Source organism: Eschrichtius robustus, chromosome 7 (assembly GCF_028021215.1).
Source record: "Eschrichtius robustus isolate mEscRob2 chromosome 7, mEscRob2.pri, whole genome shotgun sequence".
Taxonomy (NCBI): domain Eukaryota; kingdom Metazoa; phylum Chordata; class Mammalia; order Artiodactyla; family Eschrichtiidae; genus Eschrichtius; species Eschrichtius robustus.
In genome coordinates, this window is record NC_090830.1 from 129473467 (window position 1) to 129499362 (window position 25896).

General features: G+C 46.8%; 1 protein-coding gene across 10 annotated transcripts in view; it reads right to left on the bottom strand.

Annotated features, from left to right (window-relative positions):
- FGFR2 (fibroblast growth factor receptor 2) overlaps window positions 1-25896 on the bottom strand; it is a 102742-nt gene that overhangs the window by 27380 nt on the left and 49466 nt on the right. For 5 of the 10 annotated variants that reach the window (XM_068548682.1, XM_068548679.1, XM_068548675.1 and 2 more), the window contains 4 exons: window positions 25258-25381; window positions 9306-9496; window positions 6663-6807; window positions 4403-4599 (listed from right to left, as the gene is read on the bottom strand). In XM_068548682.1, coding sequence (XP_068404783.1) covers window positions 4403-4599; window positions 6663-6807; window positions 9306-9496; window positions 25258-25381 — 657 coding nt within the window. Of the gene's footprint in view, window positions 1-4402; window positions 4600-6662; window positions 6808-8059; window positions 8208-9305; window positions 9497-25257; window positions 25382-25896 lie in introns of all 10 variants that reach the window. The other 5 variants (XM_068548680.1, XM_068548678.1, XM_068548674.1 and 2 more) reach the window with 2 other exon arrangements.

A 25896-nucleotide genomic window follows, 5' to 3' on the forward strand; every position in this document is an offset into this window, starting at 1 on the left:
CGGGGTTTTTTTTCTTTTCTTTTTAAAGGGCCACCAAGAAACTATGTTATCTTTTAATACTAGATTCAATTCAACAATGAGAGGGGGGCCCACAGAGAACAGAGCAGACAGAGGCACAGATGCCACAGGGAAGAGGGATGAATATTTGTGCGCTTGCGTATTCTGAGGACTCACAAACGGGCCACAACCAGCCAGAGAAACCCTCTGACTCTCAGTCCACGGATCCGCATTCCCAGACCAAAGCACAAGGTCCTGGAGTTAACACAGGTTTGCTATAAGCCCTGCCCATCACTCCCCAACGGCAGGCAAAATGCCTTCACCACCTCAAGCTGAAATAAAGGTCCAAGGGGTGTGGGGACGGGATTTTTTTCCTTCCATAACAAATTTTAGGTAAAGAGGCAGGGTATTTGATCTGGCACGCACTTTTCTCCCTTAGCAAGTCTCCGTCTCCCCAAACCTCCCCCCAGGACTCTCCAGAGTAAACCTATCAGACCCCGACCGGCTGGTCTTCCTAGAAGATCGCACCCAGGTCCGAGCTTAGCCAAACTGTTGTGTCTTCTGGAAGCGGAGAGGAGAGAATGGCCAAATGGGGGCTGGGAGGGCCAGGCGCCCACACAAAAGGGCAAATTCCAGTTAAACCATCCATGACCATCTAATTACCCACATGCTTTCTGGAACTGGCGAGGTTTCATTAGACCACTTGATTGACCAAAATACAGAGAATGTTCCGAGATCACGCTGTTTAGCTGCTAGGTAGTAAATGAGCTTCTAGAAGTGGGACTGCCCTTCACGGAGTTCGGTATGTTTCATACCATTCATACCCAGCCCCGAGAACTGGCTCCTGAATCACACATGCCATCTTTGTCCTGTTCATGACGCCCCTGGGAATGTGCCATCTGCCTCAAAGACATTGTTATAAAACATGACCTTGACAGCCCTTGATTTTTCTCTGGCTTTCAACCTATCTGTATCGGCAGCCAAGAGGGTGAAACTGAAGTCTGGAAAAAAAAAAACAACAAACAAACCTGCAGCCGCTTCTGAGATGCTGGTGGTGGTGAGACAGCATGAGCTATGCCCATGTGCATGTCCCCACCCAGGAGCTGTGTTTATCTGTTTATGGAGACACTTGAATCTCCATCATGCCCTATGGAAGTGTCTGGTTCCAGAGAAAGAGGCTGATGTGCTCCCTGAAAAACCAATTTAACAAACGCAGCGAGGCTGCTCGCCTCCTGAACAGACGTCCTCAATTCCCTCCACACCCCTCCCTGCCCCCCACCCAACCAATCTGTGCAAAATGTGGGAAGGGTAGCCCTCCCTGTAATTCACGGATGTGCAAGGAAGGCTTCACAACGGCCAAGCCATCCACCAGCAGCCCTGGAAACCTGTACAAGAGCCAACAGGCTCACGCAGATGCCCCTCTCTGGACTGGCTCTTGCTGGTCCCCTTGCCTGAGCCCCAGCTCAGAATGTGGGAGGACCCCCGTCAAGGGGAACCAGGAGATGCCCCGTGCTACCCGCCTCCCCCCGACCTAAAAGTTGTTTCTCTTTCCCCAAATATCAAAAGGCATAAAGAGTCTCAAAAAAATTCATGGTTACTGGGAAATGCTCACAAGGAATTTCTTCTTAGGTACTGGAGAAAAAGTATTGTTGTCTCAAAAACAAACTCAAATGTCTGTCTTACACTGGTAAGTCCAGTACAGATTAGTAAATGTCAATTAAAAAAAAAATTCACAGTAGTATAAAAAAATTTTTTTAACCTTCTCTTGTTCTAAAAAGGGAGCAATGATTGATTGAGTGAGATGCGGTTTGTGCACCTCCGGGGAGGGGCGAGGGTCAGGGCCAAGAAGATGAAATTCAGACTCACCACAAAGACGCAAAATGCTACCGTGTGATAAAGAAGGCCGGGCACGTGCAGCGTGACAAGCGCCTAGCAAATGCCTAGGAAAAACCCATCCCTAAGACATCTGATTACAGGCTCACCTGTCGCCAGGTAAAGGCATGCTTGGCATCCCTGTGGTATGCTCTCCATCATCAACATATCTGCCGGCCTTTCTGGGGCTTTTCATTCCAGCTACAGTCCAATAACCCCCTCTTATCCAGCTACCTGACAAGCGTCTCCTCCACCAAAGGGGCTGTGCTTATTATGGACGAATCGCTCTTTGTGAAGAATCAGTGCATCCCATATGAGCAGCTGAGATGTGTCAACATTTCCCCAAATAAACTCCCAGAGATTTATTTTTCCAGGGAACTGGTATTTGCCCACTTTGTTCTGCTTCTCTTACAGTACTCGACCTTACTGAAACACAAGGCAATTGCATCTCAAATGAAAGCCCCCAAATGACCTTGGAGCCACTGGCGAAGGCGACGGGCCATGTCTTATATGGAACCTGGGTTAGACTAAGCACTCAGAAAATTATGAAGGAAGGAAGGAAGGAGGGAGGGATAAAAAAGGAGGAAGAGCTCGAATGTTCCCTTTAGTTACACAGGGGAGTAGAGGAGAAATGGCCAACTTAGGTGCAGATGACAATGAAGAAAGGCCAGTCAGCCAGAGAGAAATAAAAACACAATGAACAGAGTTGAGTCGAGGGGATTTTAAAGGCATCTGCCTCTTTTATATTAAATAAAGAGAAGAGCATTGTAACAGCTGCAGGAAAAAAAGATGATGAAATAATTACAGGACAATGGTCTAGCTACACCAAATTACAGGTTTCCTCCAGAAGGTAGCATTTTTCCCTATTAGAAAAAAAATAATAATAGAGATGGGAACACCACTCCCTCTTTCAGCTCCCTAGAGCCAGGCTCTCAAGATGGTGGCAGTAAGTATGGCCCAGAGGTAACTGGTAAGGAGCAAGGGTTGGGGAGGGGTGGCCACATCACCTGAAGGTCACCAAAGGTACCATCTTGTAAGAGTCACCTTAGGGCTGGACTCTCCCAGAATCAGGCAAGTGGCCTCATCATCGCTGCCCTGGCCCCAAGAATGATAGTGGTACCATTTTAAGAACAACAGCATTCTTGGAGGCAGGGGGACCAATGGGCACCCTTCTCCCCCCCAACTCTTAACACCATTTGAGCACTTGCCTGCACGTGACACATACTCCAAATGCTACCCTCAGCTTCCATTTAGAAAGACCTGCTTGAAACGTGGCTTCAAAGAAGTCAGCAAGGACCCGTTCAGCCCGGAGTTCGGAGGTGGGCTGAGAACAGCCGGATCTGTGCTAAAACCGCTGCTGACCGAATGGTCCCTAATCCTTGCTAGGGCCTTGTCCAGAAAATGTCATCACCACCTGAAGTCCCAGGAGGGACAGGGCTGGGATTATCCCAGAGTTGCTCGGAGTGCATTTCAGAATCACTGGAGGACTTGCTTAAAATGCAGGTTCCTGGTCCTATCCAAGACCTACTCAACCAGAATCTCGGGGGCTGAGACTAAGGAGTCTTCAATTTTAACAAGCGCCCTGTAAATTCAACTGAAGTACACACTGAGTTAGGGCCCATGAGGTAGCCATCTTCCTTGCTGTTTCAAAAAACATGGCTTTATCAGAACCAAGTTCCAAGTACTTCTGGAAACACTGCCTTCCCACCTGTTTCCCCTTTCCATCTTCGTGAGCACGAGACAGAATCAGAGCACTGCCTGCTCTGTCAGCTCTGCAGGGTTTTGGCTTAAAGCAGAGGTGTAGGCTGCATCTTGCCCTGTCTGCCCAAAGCAAAAGTAAACCAATCGGGAGGAACGCACAAGGAAAACGTAACCACCAAAGACCAAGTGCGGGGTTAACAACAATCTGTTCCCTATTCGTTATAAAAATCATTCTGCCACCGAATCCACAGTCACAGTGTTAGTGCAAACAACATACTACAGGCATACGATTCTATTTTAAGAATCAAAGAGGTGGAGCCAAAATTCAGTTAAGACAGACCTCATGGGGCAGTAGTTCAGTCACCTCCAGGGACAGACTTCTGACCTTGACTTAAAAAAAAAATAAGTCTAAGAGAACGAGAGTCCCTTGCTTTCCAACTAGTGGCATGAGCCTGTCTCCAAAAAAAGCGTTAGATCACAGGAACAAAAGGGGCTTATGCCCTGAAGAGACCACTGCACTCGAGTCCCACCAAACGCACCAGGGCACTGCCTCCTGGGTTATTTCCAGTCATGTGGAGGAGCTCAGAGTCTTGCACCATTGGGCTTTCTCGCCCTTGGAACTAGACTCGGTCGACCCCACTGATGCACCAAGACTTGACCCTCCAAGCTACAGACACTGATCAGATGGCCACGAAGAGGCCCATGGGAACCACTGGCACAGGGACACTCCCAGAAGGAGAAGATGGCACGGAGGCAGAGGAAGAGACCGAAGAGCTGGCTGGGCATGGGGGAGGGGTAAAGTTCTTCAAACTCTTTATCTACTTTCTGTTACCTGTCTCCTCAGAGGGATGCGCTTGGTCAGCTTGTGCACAGCCGGCTGGCTGCTGAAGTCCGGCTTCTTGGTTGTGTTCTTCATCCGGCACACGATGACCCCCACCACCATACAGGCGATCAAGAAGACCCCTATGCAGTAAATGGCTATCTCCAGATACTCTGGGGAAGCTGTGATCTCCTTTTCTCTTACTGGAGCTAGATTGCAGATCACAGGAGAGGAACAGATAAGCAGGCCACAGAGTTAGGACACTGGACTGATGCATCCTGGCAGAACTACAGGAATCAAAAGGCGACGACCATTCCCAAGGCAAGACGGGCTTCCCGATAACTCAGTGCTGCAGGAGGGCATGGGCTCTGGGCCGGCCGTGCACCTCTTCCAAACGAAGGTGAATAACCAAGGGCTCCTCACTTTACCACCGGGGCCCAGGTGGTCCCTATCTCTATCCTCAACGGGCCTCTGCAATCTTGTGATCGTGGTGGATTGGCTGCCACCAAGTTACGAGGGGCAGGTTACGAGGTCACATTCTGTTAGACATTTGGGCAGAGTAAGGCAGCCAACCACAACCTCAACAAAAGGACAGTCTTCTTCCTTGATGGTCTCTGAGGCAAACCATTTAAAAATTCTTAAATATGAACGATGCCCACTTTTATTTCTAAAGGAACGGTGCCTCAGTCTTATTTGGGTAAGCTCTTCCAAAGGAAGATGCAACAAAGTCATTGACCCAGATGAACACAGTTCCATAGGACATGAGATAAACATTCATCTAGCAGGCCAGACTGAAAAAGGTTCAAATTTCTTAATATAGTCCAGTAGATTATTCAACTAAAAATACAAATACATTTAATATAAAGACTGAATTGCTTATAATATAGAATCATTACGTCCATACGATAAAAAGCTTGTAACATTCCTTCGTCAATAACCATTTAAATTTTTGTGTGTCTCGTTAAACTGATGTCACTGCAACTTGTCTCTTAAAGGAAAAATAGAGATAATGTCGCATGTGAGGATACATATAATTACTTAAGTTAGCACATTCTTATACCAACTTCCAATAATGTCTGCTCCCTCCTTAGTGCTTAATGGTTAATCGACAAGCAGTGTATTTCCAAGTAGTATTTTTCTCAAACTGCATTCTTAGTTAATGTGCTTGTACTGTCAGGCAAATTGGTTAAGAAGCGCCAGCCAGGCACTTGCAGAATGCAGTACTGCAAGTAAAAGCAAGCTCAATACAAGGGGCGCCTCGTTGTCTCAGAGCAAATATTCACAGAGCAGATTCACAACAAAAGGCAAAACGAATGCAATGGCATTATTTAAAGCTTATACATTTGAAACAGAAAACTATTTGCAAGATAGTCAAAACTCTCAGCAGCACAGCACAAAACGAAATGCTCAATTTATTTTTACTAGATATAAAATAAGCATGCAGGTAGGCACCGCACTTTAAAAATAAGGAATTAATAACTGGAGTGGAACATTATGAGCTAGCAAACCATAGTCTATGCAGTTTCGCAAAGGAAATGACGAAGAGACAGATGCATTAAAGGAGATAGTAATTATCAAGAAAGCTTGACTAGGATAGAGATGTCGGTTAAAGATTCAGACAGCAGCAATGTTTAGGCAACAGGGCTGCAGTGATGTTGATTTCTGTGTAGGGTAGAAATAACATCAAGCCCAAGATGGCAAGAGCATGCTTTGCAGTAAAAGCAAATTGAGAGTCCGTTCCATTCCATCATGCAGCAAGCCACCGATCCCCAAGGTAGGTAACACACTGCTTCTGTACACCCTACACACGGGGGTGCTTCTCCCCGGGCACCTCAACATACACCCATCTATTTACATCTTGTTAAAAATAGAAAGCAGAACAAAAGTAATAAAAGTACTTATGGGATTTTAGCAAAATGGAATTTGACATGAGAAAAAATTACTTTGGATTTTACAAAGTAATTTCAACTTCGTCCTTAAAAGAAAGGGGGATGGGTAAATCTATACATTGACCCAATGACTCACTAAAAGTATAAGACCCCTTCGGGTTTGAAGGGTGAAATTTCACTTGATCATAAATGTGAGGGTGGGATCTCACTGTGAGTGAATTTCCAAGACAACTTTCTTATCCCTGGGGGATAATTTTTAAACATTTAAAAAACTCTTTATGCAAGGGGAAAAGGGGCCATTTCTGAGAACAGAAGCTGTGTTAATTTTATAGCAATCAACCAAGAAGAGGAAAAAAACCATGGCGAGAAAGAGCAGTATATACCTGGCAGAACTGTCAACCATGCAGAGTGAAAGGATATCCCAATAGAATTACCCGCCAAGCACGTATATTCCCCAGCATCCTCAAAAGTTACATTCCGAATATAGAGAACCTCAATTTCTTTGTCCGTGGTATTAACACCGGCGGCCTAGAAAACAAGGAAAGCAAGAGAAAAGGCTAGACGACACAGGAATGATTGTGGAGGGGGCCATGGAACCATGAGGCGTCGCACCGGGGGCTCCGGAGGGTACCGGCCACCGGAAGATTCCGATTGCAGCCCATCCACAAAGCCCACAACCGAGAGAGACTGAGCGACACGGAGCAGCTCACCTCCACAGGCCCGTCACCACACTGGCTTCACCACCTAGACATACATGCATGCGATCAAAGGCATGGAAAAATCAGCCCACAGAGATCCAGTCTCTTGGCCTTTGCTTTGCTTTGCTTTGGATATAGGGGTGATTTTCCAAAAACATGGCACCCAAAAGTCCAAGTTGGGTTCTGGTCCTGTTGGCTGCAGACTCCCACCTCGAAAAAAGGATGGTTCTGTCTAAACTGTCGTGTCGTAAGACAGCACACCGCAGATAAGCCCAAGGGGACACCTGGCACTGCCTTCCAGGCCTGTGGGAACCACCAGGGTGGGTGGGAGTTTGTGTTGGTTACCAGGCTCTGGTTATTTTTACTCCTGGCGTAACCATCTTGACATACACTGCATTGAAAGAAAAGGGAAGAAGGCATGATCTTGGTAGCAAAGAAACTGGACTCTTTTTTTTCTTTTCTTAATACAAACATTTGAAAGTGAGTCATGACAAATCGAGAAAGGCAACCTGCTGTCTTCAACAGCAGCCAGCCGTACATTTATTCTCTGAGATGGAATAGCCTTGAATTTGGGATAACAAAGTCAAGGACAGTATTCCATAAGTATCAGTTACGCAACCAAGAAAATGATGCTCTGTTGAACCAATTATATCGTGCCGATATTTCTTTCAAAATGTGGGGCAGAGGAGGTATGAATTCTGCTGCTATGCAAATGCCACAAGTTCAACAGGCATGCCGGTGTGTGTTTACAATGGTGCCGACGTGCAGTAATGATGGGAGATGTGCAGCCTGAACGAGATAAACCAGAAGGAACAACTTAAAAACTGGGTGGGGGTGGAAGGTAATCTTTAGAAGAAATTAGAGCAAGCACTTTGAATATTGTGGGCATTTTTCCATGGCTGCTGGCATCATACCAGCTGCATCACCAAAGAAAGATTATGATGAATATACCAAGGCCACAGAGTTATCCTATAAGCTGCCTGCAGTCTCCCAAAGCACCAAGTCTTTTCAGCTTCTATATCCAGCCTTCTTTAAAACAAAAAACAAAAACAAAAACAAAAACAAAACAAAAACGTTGTTACCTTGCTGTTTTGGCAGGACAGTGAGCCAGGCAGACTGGTTGGCCTGCCCTATATAATTGGAGACCTTACAAATATACTCCCCAGCGTCCGCCTCAGTCACATTGAACAGAGCCAGCACTTCTGCATTGGAACTATTTATCCCCGAGTGCTGGAACAGACATAGGAGAACAATATAATGGCCAACCAGGAAGGACTTCACACTACCTAGGGTCCCACCACCAACACACCACAGAAAAACAACCTCCATCTCATCTAAACAGCAACATCAAAGGGCTGTGGGTTTAGAAGGAAGAAAACAAGTCAACTAGTGGACGGCAGAAGTGACCCAGTGGAGAGGGGAGGAAGGGTGTGATCAACCCCCTTGCAGAACGGGTCCACAGTTCCCCAGGCTGGTCATCTCTTTCCAGCTTTTTGGATCCTTGGTGTTCTCAGCTGGAGAGAACACTTCACTGGTTTAATGTTCTGAGTTGAGCTTCCTATGGTCCTACTGGAAGACTGTTCTATGAGCAGCTCAACGTGGGAGACGTGGCAGGCAATGCACTCAGAAGCATTTGTACAGACTTAACTGTTGCTTGCTATCACCACCTTGAAGAGCAAGACAGATCTAAAAAATAAAGAGGCTGGTGCTATTAAAACAAGGTCTTGCAAGGAACCAAATAAGAACTACAAGGGGAAAGAAAGTTTCCTTGTTCAACATTACATGAGTGCAGGAATACCTTCTCAAGCTTATCACCTAAACCACGTGTGAATGAATTTCAAAGGTTAAGGGGTCTCTCTTAAAAGGAAAATCTAAATTGTTTCTAAAAGGTGGCTACTAAAATGTGATCCTAACGTCATATGAAGAGAAAACAACATCAGTGTAACAATAAACGTTGGTACAACGCCTAGAGTTTACAAAGCTCTTTCCACTACTTCATCCCATTTACTCCGCGTAACGCCCTGTAGGGGAGATATTACCACTTTTATAGACGTGCAGCTAAGCCTAAATGTCCCATCTAAGACCTCAGGGCCGATAAATAGCTCAACTATTCTGACTCCAGCTTTGGCAGTCCTCCCGCTACCCCCATGGCTCCCTTCTGAGGCGTTATCAGCAAGCCTAACGATCTGCTAATTCTTAAACACACCCTGTGCTGAACGCGTAAGACAGTTGTCTTGTCTCAAAGCCAACGGGAAGCCACAGAACCTGCGGCCGAACCCATCAGGGAGACCCCGGCCGTAGGCGTCTTTGGGTTCACAACGTGCTCACCTTCAGAACCTTGAGGTAGGGCAGCCCGTCGGGCCCGTATTTACTGCCATTCTTCTCCACGTGTTTGATCCACTGGATGTGGGGCTGGGCGTCGCTGTACACTTTGCAGACAAACTCCACGTCGCCTCCGACCACAGCGGAGGCGTTTGCCGGGAGTCCGGCCTGGAGGATGGGCCGGTGTGGCGATCGCTCTGGGGGAGAGAGGGGTGGAAGGGGGAGCAGGGACAGGACGGGGCGGGGGGGGGGGGCGAGAGACGAACAAATAAGTTGTGTTGTCCAGAAGGCTGACCGTGAACTCAAGCCAAAAAGGCCTCGAGCCTGCTGGCTGACTCCTTTGAAATAACACCACAGCCTGACGCAGAACAAAAACGACTTCAAAGGAGACGGCTGGAGCGCAACCCGTGTGAAAGGAGTACTTATTTAGAAAACTGAGAGAAGAACTTACTACATCATGAGTCACTGGACGTCCGTGGCCACCTGACGAACAAGGGATAAGATTTTATTCTGACACTCTAAAAGACAAATGGCGGGGAAAAGAGTGCCTCTTCTCTCGTTCCACGGGGGACACTATCAAGAGCTCACCTTGGTCGCCAGCTTAACAATCCCAGGGAAGCGACAACACTAACTTTAAGGTCGCCCTGAATTCCAAAATGGTGCCTATAGGCAGTGTCTCCCCGTGCATTTCTAAGATGCTCTGAGAAGACTTCTTCCATCCATTGTTTCAAAAAGAAAATAAACTAAAAACTAAGGCCCGAAGTTACGAACAAATGGTCTCATCTCTTTGCTGTGGAATTCAGTCCATTCGGTCACTCTTTGTCCCACGCCCCCATTCACCTCCTCGATAAGCAGTGAGCGTCACTGCGCATCTCATGCTAGATGCACAGACAGACATTCCTCAGCTTATTCAGATGTGGCACCGACAGAACAAAAAGCGACATCGGTTCCCAAACCCTGGCCACGTCTCAGGCTGTCTTAAAGGAGGCCCCATAGAGAAGAAGCCAGCAGTTACTTCCCACCCTCCCTCACCTGCCTCAGTCTCTAGGGAAACTCTCCGGTTCAGAGGTGGTCTCTGCAGAAACCCTGTAGAGGCAACCACGTCAAGGTGCAGGAGCAAACACACACGAGGTTCCTCAAGAATCAAGTAACAGACCAGCCTGTTGTGTGATCCTGTCTACAAAGGCACCGTAATCACAACGGGAGTGGAACCTGCCTACACAGCAGCTCGGTCAAGAGTCACACACCCAGTCATCCGTCCATTCACAAACATCACCCCGTCCCCACCTACCTGTACGCACGGGCCACCGCCCGTTTCCCTCTCCGCACCGTGGGTACCACTGCCTTTACCCTCCAGCCTAGAACACCACCAAGGAAGATGAGGACAGGCCAACAGGCCCAACACAGCAAGGATGTCTCCGTGCTGCGCCTAGGTATCCCCGCGCACGGGGCGGGAAACAGCCAATCAGCATGATGGCTACCTAAGCCTTTCTATATCTGGGCTTTCAGATTAAAATGTCATTTAGTGGAACGTGTTGGACAAGAGCCAGACCATGTGCAAATTGATTTTACTGCAATAAGCCTGTTGCTGGTTGTAAAAACTTTAAAAAAAAAAAAAGGGAGGAAGGGAGGGAGGGAAGGAGGAAGGGAGGAAGCGAGGGAGGGAGGGAGGAAGGAAGGAAGGAAGGAAGGAAGGGAGGGAGGGAAGAAGGGAGGAAGGGAGGGAGGGAGGAAGGGAGGAAGGAAGGGAGGAAGGGAGGAAGGGAGGGAGGGAGGGAGGAAGGGAGGAAGGGAAGAAGGAAGGGAGGGAGGGAGGGAGGGAGGAAGGAAGGAAGGGAGGGAGGGAGGGAAAATAGAAAAAAGAAAAAGTGCTGGCAATTACTCTGAGCACATTTCATTCCAGAATCTCCCATCACTTCACAGACACCTATATTTTTACATTAAAAAGATAAAGATTTCAGATCCCCAAAGAAGTCATTCATTTTTCACAGTATCACCCGCACAGGCTGAGCAAAGAGCCCAGAAGTCGAGGCTCCTAGTTTTTGTGGGCAGAAAATCTCAAAGCTGGGATCTTTTCAAGCATCACTAGAAACACTCACTGCTTGGCTGAGACACCATCCCAGCGATGGGCCACTGTGAGCCTCCTGGTCCAGCCTGGCGGCCAGCTGGATGCTACAGGGACCTGCCAGCAGCTGGCAGGGACAGAGCTCTGGTTCAACCCCGGCTCGCCCCGTCCACGTGAGAAGAACAGAATTAAGTCCACACACACTCTCCCCACCAGGCCTCCTCCCAAGAGACTTAAGCCCAAGGAGCACTGCCCTCCAGGCTGGACACGGCCAGCCAAGCTCACAAAATAGGCGCCTTTGCACCTATCAAATATTGAGGTAGTTTACGCCTTTCCACAGAGAAGTGAATGTCAGGTATCAGTTCATTCTCTGGCTCAGTTTTCCAGTTTTGCGTGCATGTGTTTGCATGTTCAAAGATAAATATTTACAGTGGACTTAAATATTTATTCTCAGAAACAAAGGTACTATAAAATCTTAAATGTCATAAGCCAGATCAACTGAATTTCAAACCAAGTCCTCTTTCTTAAACACGCTTGTTTCTCATAAATCGTTTCAAAAGCAAACACTGTGCGTGTAATACCAAATAACGATGCCCATGAACAATGAGGTCTTTCATACGGCACGACAGCTCCAGCCTGCGCCAGCCTTCAGCAGAGAACTTCGTCACTGGGGCAACACTGGCAGGGCCCACGACGGAGCTGCGGTCTCGTTTTACTTGTGGTCAGCGTGCTGCTGCGCTCTAGTTATTAAGTTATTCCATTGCTATCCGGACTATGTTCACCAAAAAAAAAAAAAAAAACCCACCACCTTTGCAATGGTTTCATGTTATTGCATTTGCAAATTACAGCGTACCAAATGTTACCGCTTACAGTCTTGAATTCATCCTTTCAAGTTTTCTCACCTTATACAAAATAACCTCTTAGCCACCCCAACTCCCCCTCGGCCCTTTCTCACTTTGGGTACAAAAACTGCAAGCTGGATCGCTCTGTAATCGAAACCTTACACCGCCTTCCAAAACTTATTACAGCTGCCTTCAGTATAAAACGAAACCTTAGAGAATGTTATTTAAAATGTTTTTAAAAAGTCAGTAGGCCTCATGTTTCGTTTCTCCACATCAGGCTTTGATTTCCTTTGCAACCTTATTCTCTGCCCTTAAACAAGTCGGAGAACGAGGCCTGAAACATCTTGGAAAAGGTCCCTGGATGCCAGCATCTGCCGAGCACGGCGCTCCCCTTTCTCAGATCCTTCAGTGATCACTCTTCCTTGTGTCCATCAGACCCTTAAGAACAGGCATCGTTAGTGAGGGGATGACAGCGATTGGACTCCCGTTCTAACTTCTGAAAAGCTGGGGTGAAAGCAGGGTGCAGATGGCAGCTAGGAGAACAGGCTGGGTGGCAGCCCCCAGGAAGCGGGCAGCCCCTCCGAGGCCCGGCCCAGCGGGCACTTGGGAAGCACCGTGGAGACAGGGCAGTGACGGTGGGCACGAAGACCCTCCAACAGCGAACGTGTTCTCCTCGGCCCTGGGCCACACCAAAGCCCTTGGGTCTGCAACTCTTTTGGGCAGCAAGCTGATATAAAAAGAAGAATTAGTCAGTGAATTATCTCTGGATGAGAGAATAAAACCCAGAGCTGGCCCATCTCTTGTTCTTCTGCGATAACAAAAGTCACATCTTCTCCGCCAGGAAGGATTTCGTTTTAGGCAAGGGTCTCTTACAGCATGTTCGACTCTCAGATATTAGAGCAAACAGATTTTTCTCTTTACCGGGGGAGTGAAATACATATACAGAAAAGCTGACGAGCACCTCACCTCTGTGTTTTTACTGAAATGTTTAAAAATACATATTCTGGGTTCAGCAGGTTGCAGGGGCCAGTTCGTGGGCCCGAAAGAGGATGAGAACTCTTTACAATAGAGATTCTAAGGTCCCTGCGTGAGCTCCAAATTAAGACAGAATGGAAGGCAGTCCAAAGGGCGTGGCTGCAGCCAATGGACAGTTGGCTGCCCTGCTGGAATGAGGTTCTACCAAATAAATGTGTAGTAAACACAGCCCGGAGTGCTTTAAAAAACACATTCTCTCCCCCGCATTCTCTCTCTCACTCCCTTTTGTCAAGTGCTCCAAATGAGTCCACTTTACCGAACCAGAAGGCCCAGCTGCTAAGAGTCTAAACATCAGACGGCCTGTCTCAAAATCCTGCTCTGAAGCTAGGACCAGGAAAGCAGGAAGAACACAGCCTGCTTCATTCCAAGGGCTAATTATTGAGAAAGAGAGAGAGAGAAAATACCTGAGTGACAAAGAATAAATCTTTGTTAATTGACCATTTGAAACTTTATATCATGCCCATCCTCTCCTGGACATAATAATACGTTTGCTCATAAGAGATCTACAACTTTTGCTCTGACATAGCAAAGGCCATAAAAAATGTCCACCGGGCAGAGAGGCCTCCTGTACGGACTCAGTAAACACGCATCCCGGTCATCAGATGGAGAACCAGCTTCTTAAATTACACCTATAAATTAATCAAGCCCAGAGTCACTGGTTTCCCAGCACACACTGGTCTTCTAAGTATTTCTCCCCAAAGTTCAGCAGCGCTTGCAGCAAAGAACCATTTCAAAACCCCGCTCTCTGGCAGCAAAACCCCAAGAGACTCCAATCACACCGCCTGCCCAGGACTGATCTGGAAACAGCAAGTCTGCTCTCGGGGCACCCATTCATTTAAGGAATGTGAAGAACCCTGCCTTCCTTGTCTTTAAATTAAAATCAAAATTTAATTACCTTTCCTCTAAAACGGCAGTTTCTTAGCAACTCCAAGGGGCTGAATAAGGAAAGAACATTCTGCGATTTAGAGAACAAGTGAGAACAACTGAGAATTCTTGTTTCTAAAGCCCAGCCTCCCCTTTTTCTCAAGAGGAGGCGGGGGTGGCTTTTGTTGCATAAAAAAACGCACTAAACCAGTTAGCATGAGGCATGGTTATTAGGGGAGCCGATCAAAGGCCTCTGAAGTTTGAGGAGCCCAAGAACCTGCTAAAGACCTCATGCTAATTACAATTAGTAGAATGAGTTCATTGTCTTGTGAAGACTGTGCCAAATGCCCTCAAACCAGACAGGCTACATCTAGCTGGGTTCTGAGTTTTGTTTTCCCTAAGCTTCCTCCAGCCTCTAGAGACTGGCACAAAAGGTCAGAACCAAAAGTGATCTGGAGGAAAGGGGACAGTTAGGATATAGGATGCGAAGGAGTACCACAGAAGGAGTACCACGTTTCTTTCTTTCTCAGAAAGAATCAAAGTATCCGTAACCAGTATTTTGCTTGTCACCTTCTAGAACAGACTAGGGATGCTGGGTACCTGGAATTACTTTAAAAAAACAAAGGGGGGCGGGCGGGGAATGCATTTTGGTAGAAGGTGACTGGTTTGCTGCTCTCTCTCCATCCTGCACGTAGCCTCACCTTCCTCCGGCTTGGACATCTGACTCTGGAAGGTCTTGAGGAACTGGGCTGGGGATCCATCTTCCTCTAAAACATACATGTTTCTCGGCAGAGAGAGCAAAGTCTGGGGAGCAAAAGCTGGTTTGGGAAAAGCCAAAGTGTTTTCCCTCCAGCACTGAGGTTCCTCAGTGACTTATGGAGGCTGCACCATGTGAAATGCTAGAAGCAAAACACCACTAATTCCTTTGTGCTTGCTCGATGAGGTGGAGACGCAGGGTGAAGTGCTGGCTGAGGCTGGACGGCCAGGGGAGCCCAAAGCAGGCGGAGGCACAGTGCCTTCCTTAATTAATGCCATAGACGGTATTATTTGGCTGGGAGTTGAGTGGCTTCCACCAGCTGGGTGTCAATTTAGGTCTTCTTGGGCAAATTACAGGAGCAGGGCCGTGTGTTATTTACACCCCAAATGTTTACGATACCCTGATCTCCGTGCCTTCGAAGAGTTAAACTGGAACTGAAGACTCTTTGGCAGCCACAAAGGTATGCCAATTTTAGGTTCAAAAATGCCCTTCTTTTTGTTAAAAGGAGACATAGCTTTGGGATGATGAAGAAGTTCTGGGAGCGAGAGCGGTGATGGTTACACAACAACTGTACTTGATGCCCCTGAACTGCGCACTTACACGTGGTTAAAATGGTACATTTTATGTTATGTGTATTTTACCACGATTGAAAAAAAAAGAGAGAGAGAGAGAGACATGGCAAAGGTGGCAATATCATAGAGTAAGATATAGTCCTAGGATCACGGAAAAGCTGCCTTCTCAATTAGTTAAGCATGTTTATCTTGTCCCATTGACTACATGAAGGCTTTTCTCTCTTCTGACACAAAGACTCTGCACAAGGTCCCCCCCTCCCGGTATTGTGCTTGGTTTTCACGCTGATGCGAAACTCAGACATCAGTCTCCCCAGGTTCCCTCCTGAGGAGCTGGGGTAAACACAGCTGAGAGCAGTCACGCTGGGGAGCTCCATCACAGAGCCTCAGCACGCCGCCACTTGCCATAGCGGGTGCAACATCTTTCAGGAATGCAAGATTATCAGCTGGTGTCTGCAGAGCTGGCTTCCCTACATGGGAAGAGTATGTTAGAAACAATAAAAAAAGAAGAGGAAAAAAAAAAAAAAAGGTCCAGGAATTAAACATACCCTCTTGTTACACAGGCAGAACTCTGATTTAGAATATCTTTTCTCAAATGATTTGCAAAGAAGCTAAACACCAAACCATAGAGGAGTCCCAAAGACAGCAGCGATCAGAATGAAGCTGTTTAGGATGAAAATGTTGATATCAAAAAAGATCCAGAAATAGGTCCTAGAAAAATATTCACCCAGGTGCCCAACAAATAGGTGTATGCAAAGCTTGTCAATGGAGCCTCTCTGGTAACTGGAAACTAAAAGATGAACACAAGTTAAATACCTAGCAAAAGGGGGATGATTCAATAAATTATACTCTGTTCACAACAGACAGCATACAGGCCACTGGGAAGAATGAAGCAAAGAGATATGTACAGACGTGGAAAGATGTCCACGGTAATAACGTTGACAGTTTCATCAACTTTCACCATTAAAAAAACCTTACTTCTCGAGGAAGTCCAGAAAAATCTACCATGCTAATGTCTCAGATGCCTTACTTTGCTCCTGGGGCGTGTCAAGCAGAAGCAAAAGCTTTTAGCCCATCTGAGCAAACAAGAAATGCCTCCCTTTGGTAACGAACCATAGGAGAAGTGGAACAATAAAACCTCATTTGTTTTCTTAGAGGCAAACGCAGACCCTGAAAATAAAAGTGATTCTAGATAATTCCTTGCTATAAGCATCATCTAAAGAGAAGTTTCAAAATAATCACCCAGATCACAAAAGGCTCCGATATGAATTCTACGTCTCTTCTCAGCATCCAAGGCAAATGGGAGGCCTCAGGCCAGCCTGCAACCCTGCCCACTGCCCACTGATCACTCAGTGACGGTTCACACACAAGATGGTTTTGTTTCTTTTGGCCAAAATGTAAAATTTAAAGGACTAAATCCTTCATTTTTCAGTCTCAGTCCAGAGTGTATACGGAACCAAATAAAATGAGGAATTCCTTTTTCAAAAAAAAGCACAACTTCCAAAAGATTCCTCCCAAATAATACGCAATGCTTATCTTAAAAAGACCACTTTCATGCTGAGATGATACAGAATATGTCTGGGGCACCACCTGACCTGTGACTTGCACATTTATTTGGGATGGACAGAATTCCTACAGGCCTTGTTTGAGAGAATTCTCTAAGGGGGAGGCTCCAGGAGAAAGAAAGTAAAAGGAGAAGTTCCATCAAGATCCAGGAATCTCCATCCCTATTTATCATCTTCTCACTGTGGCAGTTTGGGGTCTTTTGCACTGTGAGCTGAGAACCCCAAGAGGCCAAAGCACGTGTTTCCTTCAACCAATTGTCCCAAACACCCTCTAGGCCAAGCACAGGATGCCCCATAGGTAGAGGATTAATCATTACAGTACAATCAATAAAGACAATCCCTGTAGAATGCTCTGCTCTCGCTTTTCCCTCTAAACCAAGGCACTGATGTCCTCATCTCCTCACCTCTCTCTTCTCAGAAGGAGAAACAGAAAAACTTTCCCAGACAGACCCTAACATCCTCCCCTCAGCCATCTCTTCCCCACTTCCAACCTGACCTCTGACCTCACTATGGTGAAACTCTGAATGCTGCCTTTCCAACTCAAACCTGCTCTTGAACTTGGGAGCACATCCCTGTTACGAGAGGTCGTTTCTGCCCTACCTTCTCCTGACTGTGAAAATCAACCAAACACAAGACCTGAATGTAACAGCAGGGTGTTCTAAGGGAGGGAGAATCCATCAAAAGCACTCTGGTGGAAGTATTATTTAAAAGGGGAAGAATTTGTTGGCATTTCTACACTCATCTTAATGAGAGTCGGCATAATACGTCTCAACTGGGGTCTTTTGTGAAGAAAGGTGACCGGTAATTGAAGCTGTATATGTAAGTTTAGAGAGGAACTCGGAAGATTCCTTGCATTAGAATTTGCAATATGTTAAGAACCACATGCCCCCAAATATAAGTAACTCAGGCTGTTTTTCTATTATTTCAATTCAGCACATACTGATCAAAATCTTGCTAAGTTCTAGCTCAAATGACTGGGAGCTCTGACTGCCATGGATGAATTTACATCTTCACGCCAAGCTTACGTGCCCAGAGTCTACTAGCAACAAGCTTTCTCTCCGCCCTCTGCGCCCACCTGAATTATTTCCAGCTACGAGGAAGAGACCCTCTTACAAAATGCTGTAAGTCATTCACTTGTCTGTAACACTTCTACATCCTCTTTGCCCACACCATAGACTCAACGCCAAAGATCAGACAAGAGATCAAATATTAGCCCTCACCCCGGCCACCTCAGTCAGGCCCGCTGCCAGAATCTAGAACAATCAATAAGGCTTCCTTCCTCAAGTATGGAGCAGAGGGCAACTGATGGCTTGCAGAGAACATGGCAAATATGCTGATACGGCAGTTCTAACATGGTCCCATCCAGGCCAGCATGTGCCTGCTCCAACCCCAGGAGCTGGCACCCACAGGCATCACCTGCCCTCAGTGCCCAGAAGGAGTTACTTTGAGCTGGCATCAGTCCTGCAGGAAAGCACTTTCTGCTGGTCAGTACATTTGGGGCTGATGTAGCCACCCACTGGCCAGCTTTTGCCCCTAGAATACCTGTTGTGAAATAGGTATGAAAAGCCACTCTGTAGCAACCAAAAAGCTCGTTAAACAGTAGCTACCAAAGGAAGTTTTGAAATCTGCATCCTGAAGGAAAGGAGAGGACCAACCACTCCTTTAGCCAGGGCTGAGCTGAGTGAACATGTCTCGGCTTAGAGCTATGAAAGGAGGTGTGGGACCCCCTAATGACAGGACTAGAGATCACGTGGGTCCCATTATTTAAAAGCACCGCCCTCCTACCAAAGCATGTCATCCCCCATTTTACAGATGAGAAAACTGAGGTTCACAAGTTCCATGACTTCCCAGGCCACAAAGCTAGCAAAGGATGGAAACAGAATATGAAACACTCACCCACGTAATTCCCACCAGGACCTCCAGAGGTGCTCAGGTGCCCCCCGAGGGTTGATGCTGCAGCAACGGTTAGGACGAGGAGGAGGTATTGGCTGCTGGAGACACAAAAGCAGCAGGACTTGGCCTCCTACACAACCCCCGCTACAGCCCCACCATTCCATGTCCACTTTAACAAGCCCACTGAGGAAGGCACCGCCGTGACCTATGCCTGGCATGGCACCTCCATCCATCCATTCTCAGTTGAGGGGCTTTCTGCCTTCCTCCAGCTAGATTTCACAACGTCAAGCTGGCACGCAGAACCAGTATCAGGATAAACACCAAGTCTTGAACTCAGAGCAAGAAATAGAAAAGAATTCATTGGCAGCAAAATCATGAATATGGAAAGTCAAATGAGGTCTGGCCAGGAAGCTTCTAGGTCAAGATGCTTCAAGTTGAGAATCCCAAGGGGCTCTGTGGAGCTGAGGCCTGGCGAGTGCCAGGGAAATGCACAAGAGCTACAAGTTGGAAGGTGAGAGTCAGGCGTTCAATGCCTTCACATCTCCAGACACACGGTATTGTGTAGTTCCATGCTACTTGCACTATAGCCACCCTCTTCACTCAGAGAAACAAAAGCAGTGCCCGGGAGCCATGACGTGACAGAAACTAGGACAGAGGAGGGTCTTCCGTAAGGAGCAAGTGGCTGGGAATGGTCCTAATTTTGAGATCCTCACTAATAAACCAACCAGTTAATTAATGAACTAGACCCCCATTTCTTCATTTACTGAAACACCACTTCGTTCCAACCTGACACCTCCCACCAAAAAGAAAGGTCCACTGCACTGCAGAAGTGTGGTTTCGGGGGCTCTGACTTGCCTCAGTCCCCTTCCTAGGGCTCAGGGATCACACTGGGTCCTTTGTCTTCCCAGGACGGGATGCCCCAAGCAATAAACGATTGACACCACCTCTCCCACGGGACGGGCTGCGGAGCGCTCAACGCCAGGCGTCAGCCCCTTAGTCAGGCCTATGGGTCAGTGCCCGCAACACAGCCTTCACTCCTCCCTGACACACACCTGGGGGGTGGCAGTCAGCACCGGGACGGATTCCTTCTTGCTTTCGGGCTGAGTCCCATCACGTCTGAAGCCGAGTTACAGCGGATTGATGTCAAGGGCCAGTGGACAGCGCCGCCCCTGTCTGCCGCTGAGCAAGTCAGGGCTGGCGGAGGGGCCTGGGTGATCCCCTCACAGCCAGAAGGGACTCCTGGCCCTGACCAGTTCCCAACCATCCACCGAGACACTGTGCACTGCTTATAGCTCTTGCCCTGGGAGGACAAATTTCTGGAAAGTAGACTGTAGAGGAGTAGGCAAGGCTGGCCTCTGCAAATCCAAAGGACCCGTATCCGCCTCTGCTGCCCTTTACCCCCCAAAATACCCGATGCCAGGTGAAAAGCTCATAAGTTATCTGATGGTCTCTGGGAATGCAGAACTGGACATCAAAAGGAGACAGAGTTCATAATTCAAAGCCAAAGAAAGGGTCTATTATGAGTCAGAAGGAGCAACTGGTCTTCTGAATACTTCCATCACTCTCTCTCTCACTTTTTGGGGCTTTTTGGCAACAAAGAGTTGCACATGGGGTTCACCTTTGAGTCTGGCTGCAGCCGCTGCTGACTCCACAGCAATCCTGACAGCAGTGTGTGGTGCGCGCAGCATGAATCTAGGATTCGAGAAGACCCAGCTCTGGAGTTCCTTCGAGACCTTGGCGAAAATCACTTACCCGCCCGGAACCTGGAGGTCCCCAGTTGTAAAATGGGGTGAGAGGTGGAGGTGGAGGTAACGAGACCAACTCGATGAACTTGAAGCTCTCAAACTCTACAACCCTCTTCTGCGAGTTCAAGCAACTATCTCAGTCCTGGGAAAGCCCTGACGACAGCATTAACCAAAGATGGAAACCTCAGCAGGACAAGTGACCGTCAGCCACTGGCCGGTTCTGTCGGCCCCAACACGGCATCCAGGTTGTTCAATAAAACTTCTGGTTGAGTCAATGAAGGCCATTTAAGATGTCTTCTAACCCTCAAAGGAGTTTCCAAGTTTGGAAAGGAGGAAAGTAGCATTTGTTTCTAGCCACCTAGGTACCAGTTGGGTGTTTTCACCTGTTTACCCAACCGATTTCTCATAACCACTATAGTGGGTTGAACTGTGGCCCCAGAAAAGATAAGTCCATGTCCTAACCCCTGGCACCTGTGAACGTGACCCTATTTGGAAATAAGGTCTTTGTGGTTAAGTTAAGGATCTCAAGATGAGGTCATCCTGGATTGAAGGTGGGCCCCAAATCCGATGACAGGTGTCCTCACGAGAGAAAGACAGAGGGAGATTTGAGACAACACGGAGAGGAAGGCCACGGGAAGACAGAGCTGGAGACGTAGTGATAGGTCCACAAGCCAAGAACTGCTGACAGCCACCAGAAGCTGGGACAGAGGCATGAACGGATTCGCCCTCGGAATCTCCAAAAGGATCCAACCCTGCAGACAGCCTGACTTCAGACTTCTGGCTTCCAGAACTGACAAGAGAATAATTTCCTATTGTTTTAAGCCATCCAGCCTGTGATGATGTGTTACAGCAGCCCCTAGGAAACTGATACAGCCATCACAGAAACGAGGTAAGCATCATATCTGAGAGAGGCTCAGAGGAGCTGTCACTTGTCCCAGTTCGCTTGGTCCCCAGTGTGTGTGGGCCGACAGACCCGCTATGCTCACCACACCAGGCTGCCTTTATCTGACATTAGTGAGTCTCAGCACCTTCCTTTTCAGACACGAGGAGAGCGAAACAACGACCTCTGCCAGGCTGCTGCTTCTTGGTGGCAGGGCCCCAGGCAGCATCCTGTGCTTCAGCCTCGCTCACTGATGAACTACGGGTGAACACTTGCCACCACCTCCCAGAGCTCGCTATTTTAAGGAGAGCCCGTTTTATTATCACCACAATTACCGAGATGTGGAGCTTCACGCTAATTTTCCCTTGCAAGTAAATGGCTGAAAAGTAATGGTGTCAATTTTAATGAGGATCAAGCAAGGCTCCTAAAAGGGCTCCCATAAACCAAAGCATTTCCCTCACACACAACAATGGCTTGCTATTTAATTCCAGAACACAAGAATGTCACTTAAATTACACAGCTTTTACATTAAAGTGCTTATGGGAATGCCTTTCCAAGGAAGAATTTCAATAAAAAGGTCTCACCCAGTTTGATGCGTCGTCATATCCAAACTACAAGCCTATGTATCATAGCAACAAAAATAAAACCTCGGAGAATGGGAACTAGGACAGGACTTCACTTTCTCTGGGAAAGAGTCTGTGATATTCTGTCAAACAGAGATGTAGCTGAGAGGCTGCTATCACGCAGCCATGTATTAAACTTGGACCTACAAGCCACCAGAAATTCACTGATCAAGCCTGAATCCCTTTTGTTTCCACTTGCCGAGATGTTCAGGATGACTGTCTGCCAGCCCTGTAAGTCTGCCTGAGACTCTTCAGCTGACTCAATTCTTATTTTATTACCACTTCTCAAAGCAATTACTAGGGTTTTGAGCAAAGAGGAGAGTATTTCACACCTCCATCTTTCCTGAAAATGTCTTATACTCCACTGACTTTTGGCTTCTATTTATAACGAAGGTTCAAGACTTGGGAAATTATTGGGGTTGAGCTTTAATGGATATTCCCAACCAGCATTGTGTCATTATTGGCCCACGTTTAGCTGGGCGATCTCCCAAATTTGTGACATAATCAGGCCTTTCTCTGCATTACTCCATACACTACGCTCCCTCCACATTACACCACTGAATCATACGCTCTTTTCAACAAGACTGATTGCCAGGGGATTAACATTAGACAGCACAATTCCATTATTCAGCAGCCCAATTCAAATCCAACCCTAAACTCTAAGAGAGATTTCAGGGCTTCACAGAGATGAGCTGCCAGAAAGCTGAAAGGGGAGGTGGGGTGAGGGGCTTTTGAACATTTTACACAACAACTCAACCTAAAACCTGCTATAAGCAAGAGCCCGCGGCTGAAGTGGCCGAGATATGACTCCTGATTCCTGGAATGGCCCCAACCAATCTTAATGAATGATTTGTAGATCTCTGCAAAGCCAGGATCCCCAAAGTCTGCTGTAGCACAATGATTTTATTCCCACAATAAATGACTTTTGTTCAAAATTAAGGATTTAGAACTTCTAGCCCCAAAACTTTCTTTCCTTTAATAGGAACACTTTCATGTCAAACTCAGGATATGCGAGGCCCAAAGTGAAATCCAAGTGGTGTGCTCCTCTTGGTTTTTTTTTTTTTTTTAATTAATTAATTTTTTGGGGCCGCGCCACGCGGCACATGGGATCGTAGTTCCCCAATCAGGGATTGAACCCATGCCCCCTGCATTGGAAGCGTGGAGTCTTAACTGCTGGACCGCCAGGGAAGTCCAAGTCGTGTGCTCTTTGATCAGTAGACTTATGACACATCAATGCCAAAATAAATGTTAACCATTTTCTTCTCATGTTTGAGTGTTACTTCTCTTTGTGTTTGTTTGGTAAAATATCTGTTCATAGTGATTCCCACTAAGAAACATTCCACAAATATCTCTGTGAGAGAAGAAGGCTCTTAAAACTCAGGCTTTTATGACTCTCTATAGAATCTGTATTATACAAAATCCTTTCAAATTTCACATTAAGGCTTCTGAATAACAAAACGTTGCTTTTTTTACTGAACACTTACAAATGGAGATAAAGACTGTATCATGCTTTCTAAGGCAGAGTTTCTTATGGATTTAATTTAACCTGATAGAAAATTAAAATGGTTTTCTATTTAATTTTCAGTTAACCTAAAACTTCAATTAACCACGTCTATGCAATTTGGTTAATCAAGCTTTTGCAAAGTTTCTTTAATGGCTCTTTGGGCAATTCAAATACCTATGGGGTCTCTCTCCTCAAAGAGTTTATATTTTATTGAAGGAGAAGAAATGCCCACATGTGAAATAATACTAAGGGCACATGCACAGGAAATGATGGTGGGAAGGCCTTTGTTTGTGGATGCACAGTGGGTGGGCATGAGTTTGTCGGGTTACAGAGGGTCACACTAAGGCAAAATGAATCAAGGCGAGACTGAGGCTTTAGCAGGAGTCAGCAACCTGCATGTGGAGATGTGCAAACCGATTAGGTAACCCACAGCAAGGACTCAAGGACAGGTGGCCACATTGAGAGTCAGGGTAGATGGCAAAGACAAAAGGTGGCTTCTACAAAGAAAAGATCTCAGCCCACCATCCCGAAACGAGATACCTCCTAGGTGTAAGTTTATCAATCCTCCAACAAGACAGAGAAACAGCCTTTCTTCATCAGTTACAACAAAACTCATCATAATAGACCAGACTTAGGAAGAAATTTGAGTTTCCAGGACAACAAGCTATGTTGTCTTAAGATATATCATTAAAATAGCTTATTTAAGCACTTTGATAAAAAAAAGTACTCATAAGCCCATTAAAACAGTTCCCTTGGGCTTCCCTGGTGGCGCAGTGGTTGGGAGTCTGCCTGCCGGTGTGGGGCACACGGGTTCGAGCCCTGGTCTGGGAGGATCCCACATGCCGCGGAGCGGCTAGGCCCGTGAGCCACAATTACTGAGCCTGCGCGTCTGGAGCCTGTGCTCCGCAACAAGAGAGGCCGCGATAATGAGAGGCTCGCGCACCGCGATGAAGAGTGGCCCCCACTTGCCACAACTGGAGAAAGCCCTCGCACAGAAACGAAGACCCAACACAGCCATAAATAAATAAATAAAAAATTTAAAAAAAAAAAAAAAAACAAACAAAAAAAAAACCAGTTCCCTTTTCACGGAAGAAATAGCTTCTAGGAATAGACATTGAACTTGTAGTGTCTAATGACTTTCTTCTGATGGGACTGAAGGGTCCCTTGACGTTAACCTTCGTCCAACCAGCTATAAGCTCAGTCATTATAATACCTTTTCCTTTACTCTTCAGCCAGCATTATACAGTTGCCCTTCTTTCAGAAACAACATTCTCCCACAGCCTAACTGTACCTTTCCCTGCACACGCTAACATTTTGCAGAGAAATCTCAGCTTCCAGAACATCAGCACATCTCACACCATATCCACATTACACAACATGATGCTTGGGAGCCGAGGGGACCACGCAAAACACACAAAACTCAGCCAATCAGGAAACAGAACATTGTCAAGTGACAGAAGAGTCCTTCCCAAATGATAGCGTGTATTTAGAAAGAATGAAAACAAACCAAGTCTCCTGAAAGCACGGGGAGAAACAAGACTCACTTTCACAATTTCAAATGAGTCAAGCTGCAGCAGGCTGGCACGTGGCTGCCACTGGGGGAGGAGCAAACTCACCAACAACATCGAGGTGGTACGTGTGATTGATGGACCCGTAATCGTTCTCCACCACGCAGGTATAATTTCCTTTGTCGGATGGGACCACGCTTTCCATGATAAGGCTCCAATGCTGGTTTCGTACCTGCAAAGATGAGAGTAAAGGTGGTTATTGAACAATCTTAGTACAGAACACCAGGCGCTTTGCTTTCTTGATTTAAAAAGAAGTTGAGGGAGACAAGGAAGGTAGAGAAGAATCACCTAAATTCTAAATTTTCCTCATAATAAATACTCAGACTGGTGACAAAGGAAAACAATAATTATCATCATGGTGAACATCTGGCAAGCTGACATCGTGATGTTAAGATACAAAAGAGTGTATGCAGTAGGTCTGTCACTGTCATGGGTTTGAGGGGTCCTCCAGGAGCTGCCAAGTGGCCGGGGAACCTAATACTAACCCAGGGTATCAGTGCCCCAGGGCAGGCGAGCCTCAGACTGCTCAACCACGGGGAGCCCTCAACCCCTACGGCACCAAGGAACTACGCAGAGCTAATGCCAGTGAGCACGTACTGTGAACCAGGCACTTTCCTGAGCGCTCCTTTCCACCTCAGCTAATATAACCTTAACTCTCCCAAGGAGCCCACAAGGTAGGTGCTGTTA